The sequence below is a fragment of the Oreochromis aureus genome, linkage group 6 (genome assembly GCF_013358895.1).
Source record: "Oreochromis aureus strain Israel breed Guangdong linkage group 6, ZZ_aureus, whole genome shotgun sequence".
Classification (NCBI taxonomy): Eukaryota; Metazoa; Chordata; class Actinopteri; order Cichliformes; family Cichlidae; genus Oreochromis; species Oreochromis aureus.
Window position 1 is genome coordinate 21,847,477 of NC_052947.1, and position 21,291 is coordinate 21,868,767.

Consider the following 21,291-nt stretch of genomic DNA (forward strand, 5'->3'; position numbering starts at 1 on the left):
CTAATAAAGTGTGCATAGGCCTAACATTGACATTTTCTCAAACTGGTGCCTTGTTTTGCGAGGAATCTAACTACAGTTACTATTCTCCACAAGAAAATGAAATGAAAATGAACAGTCAAGTGGATTTTTAACCACTAAAAAGAAAATCATAACCAAATTGTGAAATTTTGACATCACATCCTGTCACCATGCTTATAAAGTCATTTTAGCCATCATTTATTTTCTGCAAGTTGGAGCTTTATTTATACGCACATTTAATGCAAGTAGTCGACAATGAACACTGAATAGATTGATAAACAATAAAAAGTGAATATACACTTTAAAAACTGAACTAAGAGAGAATTACAAAATATGATAACCACACTAACGTGATAAAAAAAGAATACATTTTAAAATGATTTTAGGTGATTTGTGACAGTGAAAGGGAAGGTTTACAAGATGGTAGTGATACTTGCTATGAGATGTAAGATTTTGAGACAGTGGCACTGACAAAAAGACAGGAGGCAGAGGTGAAGAGAGACAGCAGTTAGAAGATAAAGTTAGAGAGTCAAGGCTGAAGTGGTTTGGACATGTGCAGAGGAGGATAGTGCATTGGACAAAGGGTGTTGAAGATGGACCTACCAGGCAAAGGAAAAGAAGATAATCCACAGAGGGCTGGTGTAATAGAGGAGCATCCAGAAACAGAGTGACATGAAAGCAGATGATCCGCTGTGACGACCCCTAAAGAGAGCAGCTGGAAGAAGAAAAAGAAGCAGCTTATCTGTGTTGGTCAACTGTCATTTGTGGGTTAGTGGCGTCACAGTTGCAGTACCACTCCTGTCCTGCAGGTGGCAGTGCAGTGTAAACATGAACGTTGAACGACGGCTAATGACAGCAGCTAACCTTACAGCAATTTCCCTTATTTTGTTTATTAAAGAAGGAAAAATGGACAACTCTCCTGCCTCGTATATTCACAGGTACACTGTTATCGCGTTTTAATCGGGAGGCAGAGCTCTAGCTCCGGTTACAGGTATGAACTCTCTGGTTGGATACGGAGTGTCCTCTGACTCCGACAGCGATGGCGCTGCAGAGGATGTAAACAGTGGCAAAGCTGGGTGAGTAAAAATATAAATGTATCGCAAACACCATTCGGCTAGCCTGGAATAATAATAATTTGTCTTCGTCTTGAAGCTCTGGGAAAACGTGTGAAGAGGAAGCGCCTTTTAAAAAGACCCGCAACTTTTTGCTGGAGTCTGGTTCAGCTTCCAGTGAATCGGAGGCAGAGGACGAGGATCCAGAGCCCTCACCACCACCCACTTCGGCAGCCCGCCCTTCCAAACTGCCTACTCCTTCGCTGAATTCCATCACCTCTAAAAAACTGCCCTCTCCACCGCTAAATGCGTCATCTGACAGCAGCGTGTTTGCCAACCCATTTAAGGCTCAAGCAGACCAGAAGCTCAGCGCCCTGCAGAAGCACGTCCCCCTCACCATGCAGGCCAAACCCTCCCAGATAGGAGGTAAAAGGATATGCGTGTCCTACAGGAAAGATGGAAGGTGCAGGTTTGGGATCAAATGTAAATTTGCTCATGACAGTGACCTCCAGAAGCCAGTCATCTCCACTGACTGTCATCCACCTGAGAGTGAAGAGACACCAGAAACTGGAGGCGGTTCATTTGGCGGAAGGTCCAAGAGGGAAACAATAGAGGAAGAACCAGAAGGGCAGCATGTGAAGAAGAAGAGGGTCGGACTGAGTGACAGCTTGATTCCTCCTAAAAGAGCTATGAAGCAATATACGATGCAAAGGAACAGAGAGCGAGCCAATATGTCCTGACTCACTTCTAGTTACATTATGTCTTCCAGACACTTTGATTCAATACTACTTATATCCCATGTACAGAGTAGGAGCCTGCCTAATAAAATTTAAACACTCGGATGCAAAGAGTTGGGGTTGGAACCACCAACCACATTGCTAATGGCTCTAACAACTGGACTGCTGCTGCTGCTCCTGTTGAAAAGAGGAAACTGGAGGGTTTTCAGAGGTCATTCAATAAAAAACACTTTGGATAAATGTTAAGATGTTTATTTACAACTTTTAAGTGGACTGTTTGCTCTAACACAAATCTAATGTGAGAGATCAGAGAGATGCCACTGACACATAAGGTTTCTACATAGCTTTGCTTATCAAATTACATTAAACAAATCTTATTGACAGATCAGTGCTTGCTGTTATTTGATAGGCTTACATTTGAGTCGCAGTGTTCAAGGGTACATTTCGGCTCCTTAAAGTCTTGTAGAGTTAAACTATAGGGGTTATCACTTCCTTCAAAGCTGCACTAATGTCATTAAAAATCTGGAATATGCACAATCTGTAAATTTTGGTGTCTTTTCCAAGTTTTGAAATGTCTTTTTCTGTAGATTTAGCTGATTTATAACCTTGTTAAATAAAAAGTGTCACAGGAAAGCTGGACAATAAATGAGTGTTCCCCCCCCCCACACACACACACACACTCATACAGTGATGGAGTTTATAACTTTCTCATGTGTTTCATGATATAAATTAAGCCGATTTATTCCAGTAGGAACTTTGTTGATGCTGCACGTTACACATTAGATGTGCTGTATATTACTAAGAGGTATGCTATGTTATTGCATAATAGCAACAGCTGTGCAACAAGACCTCATCAATATATATACACACCCACACACACACACACACAAAAAAACTCATAAGTGGCTAGTTACAGGACTGTTAGGTACAAAGGCAACAACATACACATACAAACATATCTTTCCCTGATACGAAGTCTAAAAATCTACCAAATGTGACGATGAGTGAGCATTACATAATATACCAGTGAGCCTACATTTACCTCAAACGTGGTGAAACAGTATGTCAGGTCACTGGTAACATAAACTGCCTCTAGATTACGTTCTGTTGGCATCCTTTTTGTTTTACATGAGGGTCTGCTGCATGTGTCTCCCAGTGCCATCGGCTAGGACCTCCCCCTGCCCGGCCTGCTCCCAGATTACACCATCCTCCCCCACCACTTCTGTCTGCTGAAGAGAGGTGGCTGAGGGAGAGGAGGAAGAGAGCACCGGATTGTCCAACATAAAGCTGTCCCCGCTGGTGGAGACAGGAACCTGGCTCTGGGTTTGCGAAGTGGACATGAGAGGAGGGCTCGGGGATGCTGTCTGCAGGGGCTGGAGCTGCTGAGAGGCTGCTAGAATGGGGATCTGCTGGATGTGGGTCTGGGACTGGCTGACAGGCTGGAAGGTCATCTGTAGGATTTGTGTCTGGCCCTGGCTCTGCTGCTGGGAAGTGTATGACTGAAGAGGCTGGAGCTGCGGTTGATGCTGGGTCACGACTGAGTTGGAATGGAGGGTCAGCTGTTGGATTTGGGGCTGCTGAGGCTGCTGGGCAGTCTGCACAAACTGGACGGGCATCTGAAGCTGGAGCTGGCTCTGCTGCTGGTTCTCAGCCGGTGATGGGGGGTCGATAGGGGACAGAGCAATTGTCACAGGCACCTGCATGGTGTGGAGGCTCTGATCTTGTCCCAGCAAAACCACCTGGTGACTCACTTGCTGGGTCACATGACCCATCTGGGAGACCTGAGGCACATGCTGCCCATCCTGGCCCAGCTGGTCCACCTGGCCATCTTGCCCAACTTGGTTTGCGTCCAAGCCAGTGACCTCTGCTTGCGCAGGATTTCCCGGGAGCTCCAAGAGAGAGGCAGGGGTTGTGATGAGAGCACCGGCATTTGCTGCCAGTGCCTCAGCAATTAACACCTCCGGGTGGCTCTTGGCCTTGTGTGCCACCACACAGTCCTTCTTCTCAAACTTCTTGCCACAAATAGAGCAGGAGAACTGATAGGTAGCATCAGCGTCGTGCTTCTTCATGTGCCAGTTGAGAGATGCCTTCTGGCGACAGGTGAAGCCACAGATCTCACACCTATTCACACCAGGAAGCAAGAAATTTAATGAACCACTGAGCTGAAAATAAACTGAGAAAACAAAACGTGTGAACAGAGAAGTACTGACTGTAGGGGCTTCTCTCCAGTGTGTATCATGCGGTGCACAGCCAGATTGTGGGAACTCTTGAAGGCGCGAGCACAAAACTCACAGATGTAGTCCCTCTGGTCTAGTTACCCCCCCCCCCCAAAAAAAAATTAAAAAAAAAAGACTCAATTACAGATGGGTTCCCCATGTAATTTCATTATTGATTAGAACTAAAAATAAGCACAGAAACTAATGCATTGTTTTATACCATCATGAGCAGACGTTTACATGCACTCATCATGGACATGAACATTCTGGTAATTTGAGCTTTTTAATGATTTTTCTTTGAACTGTTCTTTTTCCAGGGTGGAATGATTGTACAGCACACATCTTTAATTACTTTAAAAAACAAGACTTGGGTGCACAAGTTTTAATTTATTTTGGATTTTCTCAAATTCACACGGGGTCAAATATATACATACACCCTGACTAACATTTTGTTAAATGTGCCTTAACAAGTTAAACACATTTGGTAGCCACCAACAAGCCTAATAGCTGGATATTTGATATGTTTCTTAGCAGAATTAGCAGAGGTCATTTAAATAGCTGGTTTCCTGGTACAGACCCAGTTTAGTCCACAAATATTTGGGTTGAAGTTGGGGCTTAGAGAAGACCATTCCAGAAGCTTAATGTTAGCCTGCTTTCTTGACCCCAAAACCAGTTTTGACGTGGGTTTCACACCATTGTCCTGTTGAAACACCCAACTGTGTCCAAGTTCATCTGTTTAGCTGATGACTTAAAGTTGAAGAATGTGGCAGTAGTCCTCCTTCATTATTACATCCACTTTGTGCAACGTACCAATACCACTGACAGCAAAACAGTCCCAGAGCATGCTGCTACCACCACCATGCTTGACAGTTGGTACAGTATTCTCAGGTTTCAAAGTCTCAACTTCACTCCTCCAAATGTCTAACTATAAAACATTTCTCCTGAAGCCATTTGGCTTGCCCATGTGGGCAGCTGCAAATTTCAGCTACGTTTGAAGGTGTCAATTTTGGAGCAGGGGCTGTTTCTTTTCTGGTCAGCGGCACCCTCTTGCCGGCATAAAAAGTATCTGTTGTACTCAATTAGAATAACCAATGAGATGTTAATAGGCTTTGGACTTGTCAAGTTGAAATACACTGTAGAACCTTCAGCAACACTTAGTAAAAGATTTGAGTGTATGCTTATATTTGAGCCTGTATATTTTTTAACTTGTGTGGAACAAAGAAAATCCAAAATAAAGTCAAACTTTCACAGTCAATTTTTGTTTTTTTAAAGTCATTAAAGTTGTATGCGGTACAATCACTCCACCCTAAGAAAAAATAGAAAAAAGTTCAAAGAAATCATCAAAAGCCCAAAATTATCATGACACCCGTGCCCATGATGAGTGGATATAAACCTCTGAAAACAAATGTACATGCGTACCTGTGTGGTGCTTCGCATGACGCAGCAGCTGCTTCTGTAGGCGGAAAAGCCTCCCACAAGAAGGATGAGGACAAACATACTTCTTCTTGAGTAAGTGCTGGTACTTAATATGGTGCTGGAGTTTAAAGCAAAGAACAGATTAGTTACTACTGCTTTGTGTATGTGCGTGCATGCGTGGGGGGGCTACAAACCTGTAAGTAGCGAGGATGAGCCAGCACTGTCCCACATCCTTCCATTTCGCAGCGCACATACTGAACTGGGGGCTTCTTCCTATGTGAGTGAAGCCAGTTAGTATCTTATACTTAACATCTATATCTATACCAAGTTCATGACTGATTCCAAATAATGAAGCACCAACACAGACATCAACTTCACCTTCTCTTTGGCAGCCGTGGGGTTTTGTCGTCTTTTTTCCGCCGACCTCTCCTAACACAGCCAGGACAAAGAAAAATTACATAATTGTGTATACCGGGAAATCAAAGCCATGCTCTGCTATATGTGAACACAAAGCCATTGTGAAGTGAGGTTTGTTTTATAACCACTTGTTAAATTTAGAAGGAGGAGCAGCTGGTTAGTATTTTAAAACAGGCAGACTGAATGACTCAGAGTCTTATTGATGACATTTCCAATCACATATGTTTTTCGTTCTATATTCAGTACACAATGCAGCTGCCCTTACAAAGCATGTACTGTTCACTGATGCAGTATGCATACAAATGGACCATACTACTTGAAAATCACTGCACTTTGTACTTTGACCCTTGTCATCACTCAGGCTGTAGTGCAACAAAGTAAACAAAAAAACAAAGTCTGAAATTTGAAATGGTTGCATCAGTACTGAAAGCATCTGACTATGCTTTCTTGTGCACTGTGCCAAGCACTGTAGGTCAAAAAGGGCTCGAGAAGCATGCTCACCCTGTAATGTAACCAGATGCTCTCCCTGTGTGCTAAGTCATTACCTTTTGCCTACTCTCTGCCATAGTTTGTTTTGATCCTGTCTCTCTACACTCTCCTTTCCCCCCCCTCACTCCTCAACCAGTCGCAGCAGATGGTTGCCTCTGCCTAAGCCTGGTTCTGAAGGAGGTTTCCTTCTGTTAAATGGGAGTTTTTTCTTCCCAGTGTTGCCAAGTGCTTGCTCATAGGGGGTTGCCTGATTGTTGGGGGTTTCTCTCCAACATTGTCACTGGTATTGTTGGCATACCGAATTTCTACACTATGTACCTAATCCTTTTTCTGGGATACTAAATGCTGTAGCTTGCCTTAGTCCAGACCTTTGAATCCATCCACTTGAATGAGTTTACTGATTCATCTAGCATCAGATCAATGAACACTGCAGGAGGACTAAAAAAAAAAAAAAAAAAAATAGCGACTACTGCTAATGTCAAGCTGTGCTCCATGATGGCGATATTCTATAAGGCGAGCGCTCCTTTGTTTTCTGCACCCAAAATCCAAAACTCGTCCAATGACAAACAGAGGAGCATGTCTGGCAAAACCAGCATGTTGCCATGGCTACACATTAGCATTAACTTAAAACAGTGTTGGCTTTAATTGGATAAATTGGACTTCAGTGATTGGTTAACAAGACTGATTAGGAATGGAGGATATGTAGATGTGTTTGCAGTTCTGTCTGGTATCAACTCATGGCTTGTACTACAAGTACTAGAATGCACTCACAGCCTGGTACTGCACTTACTTCCTGGGTCCATCTGGATCTTCCACTACTTCCTCTTCAAGCTTTACTTCCTCCTGCATGCTCTCTACGTTGTCTGAGCCTTCCACTTTTATCTCAGCAACCTCCTTCTCTTTCTTCAGTGGTTTCTCCTTTTCTTTCTTCTCCTTGGTTCTAGGAGGAGCTCTGCGCTTTGGTTTAGGAGCATCCCTAAAAAATAAAACAGGAGAAAAATTTCCAATCAAAAAACAGTAATTACATATGAACAACCCAATCCCTCTCATACAAAACACCCACAAACCTTTCAACCTTCGGGTCGTAGCTTTGATCGTTTAAGTCGTCTCTAAAGGGAACATCCTCCTCGCTGCTAAGGACCTCTTCTTCTTCTACACTGCTGAAAGCGAAACAATAAATTGCAAACTGGGTAATTTTTCTAAAAACGTTCCGCACCGGGTCAAATGGTGCACTTGACATAAGCGCACCTCTGACTCTGTGGCTGGTAGTTGAGATTGTCTGGGTCATCCTGAAAAGAAGGATCTTCATCATCCAAGCCTGGTTCAGCAGCGCCGGTGTTTTCCTCCTCTTTCTTTTCACTGTAATTAAAAACACAGGACCAAACTCTCCTTAGTTACACATTTGACTCTTTTTTTCATACATTTTAAACTGAGGGAACAAACCCAGAGTCAAGCTGAGTAAACATACGGCATGTCAGGCTGATTTCTTCTGTTGCTGCTTCTATACTTAGCCTCAGACTGAGTGTGCCAGTAGCAAAACGACATAATCGTATCTTTAGAAAAACATATTTTCCTACATAAAGAACCTGAGATTAGGTGCACAACGAAATACGAGCAATAAATGTGACGTTTTAAAAACCGAGGTACAAACTCTAATGTACACAGTGATTCATGACCCATGGAAAGCTAATTCTCTCTTTCAAGCTGTTCTCCGTGGAAGTCCCTTTCTGATGACTTGCACACCTGCACTGAGAGCTGGATCTCCTCAACTGTAAAATGGAAACCCATTCAACCTCAGTTTAATTCTGGAGGAAGAGGACAAAGTAACAGGGAGCAAGATGTGGTGTGGTCACAGTTTGGCTTCTTTATTCTCTCTCCAACAGGACAGGGAGTTACAGTGGAACTATAATTTGACAATATGACCCCAGGCGGTCACTTCAAAGTGCACAGCCTCCCAAATGTTCAAAGGTTGCCCCTTCACTGCAGGCTCTTCCTTTGTAGACTGTCATTTGGTTCGGAGCCAGACACTCAGCTTTTATCAGTAGTGATTTTCCTTGATATGAAAGACAGTTCAGCTTGTCACTGAATTACACAGTTTGCTCTCTGCTCAAGTTTTAAGCCCACAATTAAGTGGTCAGAACAGGACTTCCAGGGAGGAAGAAGGCGGTATTAGGAGGCAGTGGCCAAATTTGAGCCATTAAAGCCTGCAAGAATCACATCGTGGGTCACCAAAAGTATACTTACATTTCATACTTGTCTTTATCATCTACCTCTCCTTCCACAGCTGCATGACAGAGAAAGAGACCAAAAGCGCTTTCAGCCACTAGCAACGTCATACAAACAACATTTATAAAACAGTAATTTAACTACAAAAAAAAAAAAAAAAAAAAATGCATTCTATCTAGATCAATTATTTGGAAGCATCACGACGGGCAAGAAATGACAGAATCCAGATGTTTCCCCCCACAAGGAATCAATAACCAGAGATACATGTTCCCAGATGTTTTTGCAAGTTCTATACAAAACAAACAACGATTGCCCAGATGTCTTTGGTTCTTGTGTGTCTTCATGATTTGGTCTCTGAGTTAAAAAGGCCCCCACGCTAAAGCAGAGCAGCTCACTGTCAACAGGTTGCTCACCAGCTGGATTCTCCATTCCAGGTTCAGTCTTGCACACGGGCTTGGCAGAGCTGTGGACAGCCCTGCCAGATGGGGGCTTGGCATGAGTCTGGGCTGAGGGGCGTCTGGAGGGAAGGGCTGGAGTGAGAGAGAGCGGTAGCATGCAATGAGAGTGTAGAAAAGTGTCATAAAGTGTGACACAGGCCTGACACCAGTGAACACATCAGCGCCGTCTGAATCAAAGACATAACTACAGGTAAATAGCATGTGATTAAACTTAAATGTAAAGTGAACAAGGAGGATATAAAGCGGCTGTTATGCAGTTGATTACCTTGGGCATCTGTGGCAGGTTTCTTGGCGTCCTCTTGCCTGCAGAAAGAGGGAAAAACATTGACTTGACGCATTTTCCACACCTGCACAGCACCACAATATCATCATCACACGATCGTATGTTTAACAAGATAATGCATTTCTGTGTTGTAGCACTTTTTAAAATATAGCCCCCTTTAAAACCAGGTAAGTTTTACTCCACCCTTCCCATGCAGACAGCAGAAAGGGGACGAGCCACGATGAAGGCGTGCTTTTGACAGGAACCGACTTCACCGACATAAGGTGCAAGCTAAGGAGGGCTCCTTATAATCAAATGTGGTGCCCGAGTTGAAATAGGGCTACTCAGTAAAGAAACAAACAAAGAAAAAACAAAAACGTACTCTGTGCCTTGAAGGCTGTCTCCCGCAGCCTCAGCCGAACCTGCAGCTTCTGAAATTTTCTTCCGCCTGGAGTTGGAAACTTTCCTCCGCTTGGTCGCACCGGCGTCCGGGCTAGGTTCGTCCTCGTCGTCGTCGCTGCTTTTGGTGTCTTTCAGCCAGGCCGGTACTGCCCTCGTTGACCTATCTCTTAAAACCCGTCCCGAAGTCTGCGGGCTCGACGTACCGCCGTTAACGTCCGCTACAGAAGCGGTGACGCCAGACCTAGGGCGGCCCGCTCCCCGCTCCCTCAGCGCCCTCCGTGGCGTACCAGCTGTACTGGTGCCCGGGGTCTCCTCTGCGGCCTTGTACTCCGTCGGATCTTCACCTTTATTTACATTCCCGGTTCGATCACCGGCTGGTTCCATCACCGCGAGGACACTTAGGACCACCTCAGATTCCGCTTAAAGTCAGGCAGGTTTACTTGCAAACTGAGGAAAAACGGACCACATCTGCTTTAAAGACGTTTTGATTGCAGGCGGCCTTTATCCAACAGTGGTGCATTTTCAGTTGGTTTCGTCGCAAATTAAATACATATATATACTGATTAGAAACTGAAAAGTTTTCTTAATTATCTATTCAGCAATAAACCGATATAATTTTAAAGAAGCAGACACTATTTTCTCCTTCTTAAAGCTATAGTAAACCTACTTATTCGCCCGGGCCTTGAGCACAACCATTTTGTGCGCTTTGTTGCGTCTCCTTTAAGCCAAATATAAACTGAGGCTACGTTCAAGAGCGGCAGCGCGTTTCAGCAGCTGCCACAACCATCTGGATGGGCCTAACCGCCCGTTACAGATCAACTAAGCGTAACTGCTGTGTTTACAAATCTGCGAAAGCAGCCGCAGCAGCCGCGCGACAGCAGCGTGAGGACGTATGCTGCCACTGCATCCTGGGAACTGTAGTAAAAATAAAAAAATAAACGCACTTTGGATGCTGTTTAAATGTGCTCCTTTTTTGACGCGATTTTTATCGGGTTTGGCTTAAAACATTGACTAAGTATAAGACATAACTAATTTTAAATGATACATATTATAAAATCAATAGAAAATTGGTATAATATTTATTCCCGTCCTTCCACCTGAAATGACAATACAATTTGAAATAGGCCTAGACTGGGGTATTTTGTGTAACATTCTAAATTAATTGCCTGTTTGAGCTAAATTATTAAAATTTATTTATATGTGTATAATGTATGTTTTTTCATTACTAATGTCCACAATAATCTGCGTTACTAATAACTAAAGCTAACATGGCTGCCACTGAAATCCTGCACTGACTGGTCTGAACAGAAAATGATGGAGAGCAGTTACCACCAGATGGCAACATCATAACACACAAGCTTGACTTTCTTTTGCCTTTATTTACAGCGATAAAGCAGGTGAGGCATTCGTGTGCTTGCTAAAGTGGTGTGCTGGAGATATTATTATTGGGAAATAATAAGTCACTTAAACTTTTATTGATACACTAGCCTTGAATGCAAGCTACAGTGTGGGGCTGGAGCTGGTGGGAAAACTGTATTTCTTTTCAGTACCAGATCAATAATTTGGTACACTAAACGTGTCATTATTTATTAAACTGGTGCAGGAAGCTGCTACTGCATACATTATTAATGCCACTGTAAAGTCATGATAAAGACTGCTAAGGTTTCTAAATGGCAGTCATAGTAATTAAAAAAAGATCTGTCCTTAGCAGGTCTTAAAGTTAGGGAAATTGTAACTTTAGACAAACTATAAAACATAACATATTACACTGCAAGGGAACAGTGCACCCTTAGCGCTTACAGAGAAATTAAAAGGATAAGTAGCAGCCAAGTGCTACTAATCAAATTCGCTGTACTGACTGATCATCAGCAAGTGTGAGCACCATCATTAAAGCAGAGGTTTTGACAGTTTGCTGGTCTGGAGCATTCAGGTGTGTGTTATCACAATGCCTCAGTTAGCATGTTAAATGTTAAAGTTCATGATGTTACAATTAGAAAAAGACTAAACAAGTAGCCCTGTTTTTAAGTGCCGCCTGGAGAAAGCCTCTTCTCTCTAAAAAGAACATGGCAGCACAGCTTATGTTTGCAAAGTTGCATCCGAACAAACCACAAGACTTCTGTAAAAACGTCCTTTGGACCGATGAGACCAAAGTGGAGATGCTCAACACCATGTTTGGTGAAAACAGAACATATCAGCACAGACACCTAATACCAACTGTCAAGCACGGTGGTGGAAGGGTGATGATTTGGGTTTGTTACATCCACAGGACCTGGGACCTGCACTCTGAAGTGACATGAAGAGTGTGGTGCTGGCAGCAAAGCAGCTGATTCTACAAAGAAATTACACTATGGAAAAATATGAAGAGGTTAAACACAATACAGACAGAAATCAAGTATTTTATTAAGTTGTTGTTTAATTTTGTATTCTTTCAGATGTGGCCTCCAGCGTTTTTAAGAGTAGGAATAAATATAAAAATATAATTCAATCAAAGGCTTTGTCTACATGCAAGTTTGATACAACGTTAACAAGTACAACCATGCGTCCGGCTTAAGGATCATACATTAATGCTTACAGATCAATAAAACTGTTGTAAAACTGTTTGTAGCCAACATAAAAAAAGAATAAAGTTGTGTCTAAGAGTCTCTGTATTATATTACTGAGGTTTGTAAGGGAAAGGCAAAGACATTAGACACTATTAAAAAGGTTTAGACCCTCCTACTATGTGCACACAGAGGTCTGAAGGATCTTCTTGGAAAGGTTGTTGATCTTTTCCTCCACACCAATGTGAGAGACGGATACAGTCAAACAGAGAACTTCAGATTATTGCTGCCAAAGTGCTTTTGCAAGCTATTGAATCATGGGGTCTATTTATTCACACACTGCTTCTGCATTTTAAATACATTATGACAGTGTAAGATACCATGTTTTTGTTTGAGGTTGTAATCACCTAATTTTAAGACCTGCTAAGAACCAAATGATTCATTTCTATGTCCTGACAGTAAACCTTACATTCTTTTTCAGATGATATGCTGTGTGTCACTGGGGCGTCTGAAATAAGTGAATTAGGTTCACGCTGATCTATACTTATCGGAATTATTTTTAAGGAAGTCTGGGTTGTTTTAAAATCCTGGGTTTGGGATAGTATTTTGGATAGAGTTCAATGAGTTTGGACTGCTGTTTGTGATTAAGGTGAGTGGTTTGTGTTGTTTATGTGTATATTGTTTTTTTTAGTTTTTGTTGAGTTGTGCAGATCTCTGTGGCAGAGCTGTAATGCCATCTGGTGGGTCTGGAGCCTGTTTTTGTGACAGCTTACATGTTAGAAGTCAAACTTTTCCTTTTTAGGATGTGAAAGTGTTTCTTCTCCAAGACTCAGTGATATTTTTTTAAGCTGTTTTTGAGCTGCCATCTTTAAGGCCCATCCATAACCCTGAGGGTATTCTTGTTTACAGCACTTCTCTCACTTTAGTGGCCTTTAATGACCTGAGATGACTGAGTTTTCTGTTGGGCATTGATCGTTATGGTGTTGATGTAATGGTGTTGAAGAGGTTAATCAAAAGTGAAAATGATGCATGCAAATCAACCCAGCCCAATCCAAATACAACTGAAAGGCTGCAGTGGGACCTTAAGAGAGCTGGGAATGTGAATGCCCTCAAACCTCAGTGAACTGAAGCAACACTTGTAATGCAAATCAGTTCAGTTTTGTTTATACAGCGCCAAATCTCAACAGCAGGTGCTTCGAGGCGCTTTATATTGTAATGTAAAGATCCTACAATAATAGAGAGAAAACTCAAATATAATCAAACAACCCCCTTTGAGCAAGCACTAGGAGACTGTGGGAGGGGAAAACTCCCTTTTAACAGGAAGAAACCTCCAGCAGGCCCAGACTCAGGGAGGTGTAGCCATCTGCCACGCCCAGTTGGGGAAGACAGGGCAGAAAACACACTCCTTCAACTTATTGCTGCTAAACGTGGCTCTGAATCATGGGGTCTACCTCTGCTTCTGCATTTTAGCTCAGTTTTTGTCAAATAAATAATGACACACTGCAATATGTCAAGTGCTGTTTGTATTTACTTAATTTTAAGATCTAATGAGGATGAGACAGTTTATTGTGATGTCCTGATACAGAAAACCTGACAGAGGCTTCATTTACTGTTTTTACTGTGTCTGCATGATCTGCCTGACATAAAGCATTTCTTCTCTCTGCTTTTTCTTGGTTACTTTAACAGATATGAGCTCAAATAAACCCTCTTTAGCAGAGTTAAATAAACGTGTAAATCCTCTCCAGTGAGAAGTTGTGCTTGTGTGCGTAACAGCAGCAAGTGAGAGTTCACAGGCCACGTTCATGTGTCCAGAGCGTGATCTTGCTTGAAATGGATTCGCTGCTGGCGTCGCTGCTGTCTGACACAGGCCCGATACTCAGGCATTTTTACGCTTTATTAGATTTCAGTAGTTAAACATGTGACCATTTGGCTGAAATCTGAGCCTGCTGAAACAAACTTACCTTTTCCTGAGCATACTGTACCACACCACGTGATCTAAATCCTCCTGCTGGGGTACAGCATGTTTCTAGATTAAAGTTGAGGTGCCAAAGAGGAGTTTATGAAACACTGTGCTCCTCACTCCTCTGTGACACATTGCTTAATAATAGTTGATGTATGAGGTCAGACGTGGGTTTCCATTCACAGAAGTCGGCACTGAAGTCCCCTTTTCAGCACTTGCAAGCTTTCCAAACTTTAATCCAAGGCCAATGTTTAACATAGAAAACCAAGTAGACAAAACGATGGACGGCAAGAGTGCATCCTTTCAAAAATGCTTTATTTATCTACTATATCACTATAAATATACCAATGCTGAAAAAGGAAACGGGACCTTCTGATAGAAAAGAGTCTGCATAGGTCTACAAAGGGCACATGTTGGCAATAAAGGCACACACTACGAAGAGTTAAAGATGTTAAACCCGAACATCTAAGTTAAACCGGGCACGCGCAGCTTCATACTGACACAGGAAGATCGTCCTGCTGCTGCTGCTGCATTGTGGGTGAAATGCAGGTGATGGAAAGTAAAGCAGGTGCTGTGAGTGGAAGGGAGAACGCCGTTTTATGTTGTTAAAACCACATCAAATTTTGGTGAAGGCTAAATCATTACCCCATCCACCCATCATTAGATCTTTCAATTATTTAGCCAAAAAAAGTTGCAACACATTGAGCAGGAGGCGCCAATGGGTCGTAACGCCCTCGCGGGCCAGGTTTAACCTTTGATATCGATAACGGGGAGAACTTGGCGTTCCCACTCTTAACACCGCGTCCAGCAAACACAATGTTACACCTAACAAAAGCACAATAACCTTGAATGTTTAACGAACTATTGGACACTTTGGCAACGAAAAAAATCTACTTTTGTTAGTCTGACTTTTATACCTAAACAAGGTGTAAATAAAGAAAAGAAATACGTTTTACAATATATTATGCCTTTTCTTCTCACTTCATAAACAACACACGTAATGCATATATTAAATATATCCCGACTTATTGTCATCGTATAAGATCATAATAAGAGCCGTTAACAGCAGTTTGTTTTCTACATTAAATCCAGTTTCAGAGAAGAGAGAGAGAAGCAGTAAAATGCAGAGTACAGAGTGAGATTACACAGATATAGACTAGTTAAGCAGTCTTTTCACTCACACTCTTGGGCCTAAACTTAAAAGCCAGGGAGCCCTCAAATTAGCAAATGAAATACCATCGAATGCGGTGAAGGAGAATAATAATAATACAAAAGAAAAAAGAGCTGGTTTACAAATAAAAGGACACTCAAATGTTTGGCATTTTTCATAAAGGATGGCTCTTGTGGAGTGTGACTTCATGATCAGCAGCTGTTTGAATTCGAGTGTTACAATACTTGCATATTCCAGTGGGACGTATCGCTCCCAGTTATTCCCAGTCCACAAGTACACTTGTGTAGATGCACTGCAGAGTTTTCAAAGCGCCCGCTGAGCATTGAGGAGCTGCAGGCTTTATATGAGAAGAAGCACAAACTCTGCTCCAGTTCACGCGTTTGATATCTCTTCATCTGAAAGTGGCAACTTCTCGCCTTTTATAAATACATTTACGTGCACCTCGGTCAGGATGAGAAATAAAGAGGAGACGGAGGAAGAGGATGGAGGCAACCTTGGCACATCTGGCTACAAAAGCTGAAACCTCAATACAGTAATACCACAAATCTGCTTCATGGGATATACAAATTCTTCTTTGTGCCAAAACATGCGGGCTTGGTTTTCTTACAAAAAGGCACAGTGAAAAGCAGGCAGTTACATAAACAGCATGTAGGTGTAAGGCACTGTAGTCAGGAGTCTTTCTAAAGTCCTCAGACTGAAGTGGATGTTAAGGTTTTTGGTCAGCACTGGCAAAAAGTACGAGCTCAAGTGACAGAGTGCTCCAGTCCCGATAGAAAAATGTCTCTCATTTCTGTCCGTAGTTGTTCACAATTAAAAACATCAGAAAAAAACATACATAACTGAGTAAGAACAAAAACAGCTAATATCTATTCAGTCTTAATCCCCTATCACCGCCGTTTCTTTAAATGTGGAACATTTTCCACGTCAGCTGAACATCATTCAAAAAGCTTTCCAGTTTTCTTTCTCAATTATTTGTTCCCCACAGGAATCTGTCAAAATAACAAATATTTAGCAGGCAACATTTCTTCAAAGAAAACCAACAAATGTGTTTCAAAGTATCAAAGAGGAAACAGAGAAATAATCTTGCAAAGCAAAAAAAAAAAAAGAGCGAAAATGAGCTAATTATAGGTAAATAAATGCAACCTAGAAAACCTAGAACCTTCATGTAAAACAACCAAAAACACAATAAAAACGACAATAACCAAAAAGTACCAAACAGGCGTGTTCAAAGCACTCAACCAGCATGGACGGACAGCATCACCTACAGCATGTAAAATTGGCTAAAATACTATATAATGATGAAAAAAAAGGCATTAGTATATCTGAAGACAGCCGTCTTCAGCGGTATCCTCATTTATCAGTAGTTCCTGTTGTAGTTTTTCTTCCTTACGATTAACTTGTCTCTTTTTTTTATTGTTACTCTGAAAATAGTTTAAAATCTCGAACAAATACCACGGCAACATGGAAAGAGAGAGCTACAAAGAATAAACACCTTAAATATATATATCTTCTCTTCATAAATACTTGAACGTACCTTCGGTGTTCCCGTGGTGGGATTCGGAGAGAAACAAAAAAGGCAGAGGGGCGTTATTGAGAGTTGTTGTTTGTTACTTTTGTTACATTATTCAGTAGAAAACAGTGATGCTGCCTAATTAGAAACACTATGTTCACCTTGGGTTGAGGACATACCGAGGCCGATAGGAGACGTCGGGCTGTTTGTCACTGTGTGTGCTTTTAATATTTGCTACAAATTCCTTTCGAGCTCAAGTTTGAGATGCTTCTACATGATGGGACAGACAAAGCTGAGATGTAGTTCAGTCAAATGCAGGATCTGAGCCTCTTAATCAGTATGTCTGGTAGACATCATGGATGGGCAGCTGGAAGGCTGTGGCGGGGAAAGCCTGGGGCACCGCGTAGCCGGTGTAACCTCCGTATGCTGCAGCCGCCACGGCTGCGTTTTTCTGCAGAGCAGCCAGAGCTGCTGTGTTGGCAGTGTAGTTTGTGATGGGGACGTACCCAGGTCCATACAGACCACCAGCTGCTGGGATGCGCTGTACGTTGTGGGCCATGGCATAGACTGGAGTGATTGGACGGCCCTGTGTAGGGAAAGAAAGTGAATTAGGAAAAGGAGATTTTTAAAGCGTGTCCACAATGCCTGTATTTAATTTACATAAGAACGGTGGCCATAGCTTCCTTTTACATAGAATTTAAGCCAGTGTGACTTGAACCTGCATTCTTTCTAATGACCAGCAGGGGGCAACGACTCTGCACAAAGAAATGCAAAAGTTTATGGAAACATGACCCCAATACTCACTTGATCCATGACCTCAGTAAACACTTTGCTGATAGGTTTATGGTCTTAATGACTACTTTCAAGTCTTACTGAATGTGACATGATGTTTATTTTGTTAAGTATGGTCCCCATTAGAGCCGTAAAGAACGATAAAGCGGGGGGGCTTATGTAGCGATGGGGCAGGCTGCTACAGAATGAGTGCAGACCATCTCTTTCTCAGTCAGACCAGACCATCCCTAATCACAACTGGTTTCAAAACAGCCAGATAGAGGCGTAAAAATCTCAAGTCATGGCTTCACATTCGCTAAGTTAATCTTTTCTTTAAGGTCTGAATCACACATGGGCTAAGTATGGCCCCTGGGCTTCAACCTGGGCCCCAGTGTCCTTAAAGGGAAACTAAAGACTCCCCAGCCTTCTGTCAATAAATGAAATAAAAGCATTGCTATTGGTGCTTAAGGTGAATGATTATAATAAGTCTCTACTGCAACTTCCCTCTACAGCTCCACAGGATAGTAGATCACACATCTGTCTACCCAGTGAAAGATTCCCAGTTCGATTCCAGGGAGAGGCATAAATCCTTTTGGGGTTGCATTAGAGGGCATCCGTTATAACAATCTGTCTAACACAGTGTGTTTTGGCAGGTGAGGGAACCTTGAGACGTGGTTATAGCGGTGCAGCGTGGGGAAAAGAACTCCTTAAGAAATAATCCACATAATAACTTGCTTTGCGAGGCTGTGATCAGCTGACCTGTGCTGCTACACTATTGTTCACTGCTCTTTGTGGATTTGGCCAGCCAAATTCAGCAAGATATAATGAGATGTTTCATGAGCTGTATGGTTCATTTTCAAACCCCCAGACACCATAAAATGAGTAAAAAGTGAGTGAATCTAGTCAGCATCATCACGTTAAGTATCAGTTGATGTGTGATGTAACTTAACATCACAAAACTGCAAACTCACCAATGTAGCCTGCACTAACGTCTACCAACCAGCTCAGCAGACTTAAAGTATTTTCATGCAAAGTTTGAATAAGGAAATTTGTATACTTCAAGTTTAGGTTCAGCAACGCATCATGCATCGATCTCAAATTTGATTTAAAAACTTTGCAAAAATAATCTCTCATCGTCTTTCTTACATCTTTCTCCGTTTCCCAGTCCTGCACATTAAGGTTTGCTTCTCTTTCTCTCTCTCTCTCCCTAAGCTCACACACACATTTAGGAACAAACTGTGCAGAAACAGCTTTTGTGTTCTGAGATATTTTTTGAGCTGCTTGGAAAGTTGACCATGAAATTACCTGCCTATTTTAAAAAAAACATCACCCAGTTTATGCTTGCTCCTCTTCTGTAGTGGCATGCAGGTGCTGAATTACAGCCACCGCAACTTTATATCTGCACCAATGAACGCATCACAGGGATGAGAAGTAAAAGAGGATATGATGAGGGTGTAAGCGGGCTGTGGGATGTCATGACTTTCTCTTTACTGAGTATATCAGTAGTGTCACCGGGAGCAACGGCAGCCACACAAATCAAAAAAATTGAATTAATATTACCTTAATGTGCATTAACCTGCCTATCCCACTAAATTGCTCATTATCTGAATGTCATTCCGACTCACTTTGACCCCGTGAATAATACCCACCTGGAAGGGTGGAGGGGTAGAGACCGCAGGTAGGACGGTGGCAGCAGCAGCAGCAGTAGCAGCAGGGGAGTGTTCAGGGTGCTGCATGGCCAGAGGGTTGATAAGATGCTCCACTGTGTGTACCTTCCCCTCCTCCATCAGCTTGGCTGCAGGAGTGGCGCTGAACACTGGGTACTGCCCACCCAGAGTCTGTAATGCCACTGCACATACAGAGACACAAAAATGAGAGCTTGGATAACAGACTGGAGACAACAGAGCATCATCAAAATATTAACACTACTCAGGAAATAACAGACAAGTGCACACATGCATCCAATCATTTATAGAGATGAAACACTACAGAAGCGAAGAGAGAACAGCAAAAACAGGGTGAAGGGTTCAATTTCAGCAAGAAGTGGAAATAAGTAAGTTACACAAATTGGCGTTGTGGTGTGATTCGGCTTATGATGCTGCTCAGCTGTGGATTAACCCTAGCACTCCAACACACACAGCGCAAACACAACATCAGTCATTGTTTCAGATCCACAAAAGTCTTTTCAATCCTGTGATTCCACACAGACCAGCACCGACACTGAGCTGCAGATTGAGGTCAAATCCTTAAACAAGGAAACATCAGTAACGGCGACTCTACTGAACGGACCTCTGATCACCAAACACACGACACTGATACACACATGCAGTAAATGGTTAGTAAGGTTTTAATCAATATGTTGATAAAACAATTAGGCTTAGTAACTTTAGTCGAAGAATTTGAAAGCTGAAGAATAATTCCAGTGTTTTAAATTTTCCATATCAACATCTTTTAAAAAATCACTTCAGTTTCTACCTTTCATTCTTGAAAAAAAAAAACGTACAGGATTTAGATGATCCACCAACATTAAAATAAACTCAGTTTCATTTCCCCCTGCCTGCTTTCAGGAAATAAGGCAGAATGAAAGAAATTGAATTTTTCCACCAGGAAAATGATCCTTTGAAAACAAGACACTTACAACGTTTCTCTCTTAGCTGGGAGAGCAGTTGCTGTAGATGTAGATGTGCTACACCTCTTCATAACACTGGAATCATCCTTCAAGTGATCAGAATAGAGTGGACACAACAGTCTTTAGTTTGTGCTTTTACATTTGTGTTTCAGCTCCAGTTCTGGCTTAAACTGAAATAACGCTCACAAAGCTACAGACAGGAGTCAGTGTGACTAAAAAAAAAAAGCTACCTTCATTATGTTCAAGAACTTATTAAAATAGAAAGACAAAAAAAAGTCAAAGTTGCATACAAACTGCCTCTGAGGAAAAACACTACAACCGTATAAAAATCTATGTATAATATGGCTGCTGCACTCCAGAGACTTGGTAACACTTTATTGCTCTTATTGTTGATGATTATAAAGAACTGTAGCTATTGTTAATTGATGTTTAGTTAACAGCTAATAATTACTGCTAAAGAAATACTTAACAATGTTTAACAGTGGTTCTACAGTGTAGGGGTTTATATTTTGACCTAACAAGTGACTGATCCCTGCTTCGATTCCGGGAGGTGATGCAAATCTCTAGACAGTTGCATCAAGACGGCATCTGGTTTAAAAATTTACAGAATCTAAACCTGCGGAGCAACCCGCTGTGGTGACACCCTGCGAAAAAGAAAGCACCCAAAAGTTTAAAATAACCCTTCAGATAATGTTCATAGATTATCGATAGGTAGGCAGATGTGATGTGCCTTCTAGTGTATTTTTACTGTATATAGTGCCATTTGTAAATGACACAAAATACTCTTTTATAGTGTTTCATTAATTCTGCTTTTTTGGTACTTTTGACTTTTTGTTTACTTTCTAATATTTCTCCACTTCACTTTTTCTTGTTCACTCTTGTGCTGCTGTAACAAGTGAATTTCCTCAGTGTGTGTTTAATAAAGTTGATCTCTATTTGACGGAGTGGCGGTGGCGTAATTCACGAGCTCGTGAAACCTTGTCCGGTTTCTTTCACTGCCTAGTTTGTCTTTAATTT

General features: G+C 42.0%; 3 protein-coding genes across 16 annotated transcripts in view; 1 reads left to right on the forward strand and 2 right to left on the reverse strand.

Moving 5' to 3' along the window:
- The first annotated feature begins 628 nt into the window (after positions 1-628).
- Positions 629-2,047, forward strand: si:ch211-113e8.11. Its single transcript, XM_031751008.2, has 3 exons — positions 629-786; positions 957-1,094; positions 1,171-2,047. The coding sequence occupies exons 2-3, from the start codon at positions 1,012-1,014 to the stop codon at positions 1,808-1,810; spliced, it is 723 nt and encodes a 240-aa protein (XP_031606868.1). The 5' UTR covers positions 629-786; positions 957-1,011; the 3' UTR covers positions 1,811-2,047.
- si:ch211-113e8.10 (E3 ubiquitin-protein ligase ZFP91) lies at positions 2,044-10,501 on the reverse strand. Of its 3 annotated transcripts, XM_031751006.2 has the most exons (13): positions 10,361-10,499; positions 9,674-10,140; positions 9,295-9,332; positions 8,985-9,101; positions 8,590-8,629; positions 7,594-7,704; positions 7,413-7,505; positions 7,136-7,321; positions 5,818-5,868; positions 5,634-5,712; positions 5,443-5,557; positions 4,018-4,117; positions 2,044-3,928 (listed from the first exon to the last, which is right to left on the reverse strand). In XM_031751006.2, exons 2-13 carry the CDS (start codon positions 10,075-10,077, stop codon positions 2,932-2,934), a joined length of 2,331 nt encoding a protein of 776 aa, XP_031606866.1. In that variant the 5' UTR covers positions 10,078-10,140; positions 10,361-10,499; the 3' UTR covers positions 2,044-2,931. The 3 variants fall into 3 exon arrangements, with proteins under 3 accessions (XP_031606866.1, XP_031606867.1, XP_031606865.1); XM_031751007.2 differs by having other exon boundaries at positions 7,413-7,502; positions 9,674-10,501; XM_031751005.2 differs by having other exon boundaries at positions 9,674-10,501.
- A 3,989-nt stretch (positions 10,502-14,490) lies between these two features.
- The window catches only part of rbm47 (RNA binding motif protein 47), a 37,555-nt gene continuing 30,754 nt past the window's right edge, over positions 14,491-21,291 (reverse strand). For all 12 annotated transcript variants that reach the window (XM_031750974.2, XM_031750971.2, XM_039613553.1 and 9 more), the window contains 2 exons: positions 19,295-19,494; positions 14,491-17,460 (listed from right to left, as the gene is read on the reverse strand). In XM_031750974.2, the coding sequence (XP_031606834.1) occupies positions 17,209-17,460; positions 19,295-19,494 (452 nt within the window). In that variant the 3' untranslated portion in view covers positions 14,491-17,208. The remainder of the gene's footprint in view (positions 17,461-19,294; positions 19,495-21,291) is intronic.

Bases quoted from the DNA above. Each gene is read 5' to 3' on its own strand.
- si:ch211-113e8.11 (XM_031751008.2), top strand. From the start codon at position 1,012: ATGAACTCTCTGGTTGGATACGGAGTGTCCTCTGACTCCGACAGCGAT. The intron at 1,095-1,170 runs GTGAGTAAAAAT...TTCGTCTTGAAG, and splicing joins GTAAACAGTGGCAAAGCTGG to CTCTGGGAAAACGTGTGAAG.
- si:ch211-113e8.10 (XM_031751005.2), bottom strand. From the start codon at position 10,077: ATGGAACCAGCCGGTGATCGAACCGGGAATGTAAATAAAGGTGAAGAT. The intron at 7,506-7,593 runs GTGCGCTTATGT...TTTCGCTTTCAG, and splicing joins TACCAGCCACAGAGTCAGAG to CAGTGTAGAAGAAGAAGAGG. The intron at 4,118-5,442 runs GTACGCATGTAC...GGGGGTAACTAG, and splicing joins TCATGCGAAGCACCACACAG to ACCAGAGGGACTACATCTGT.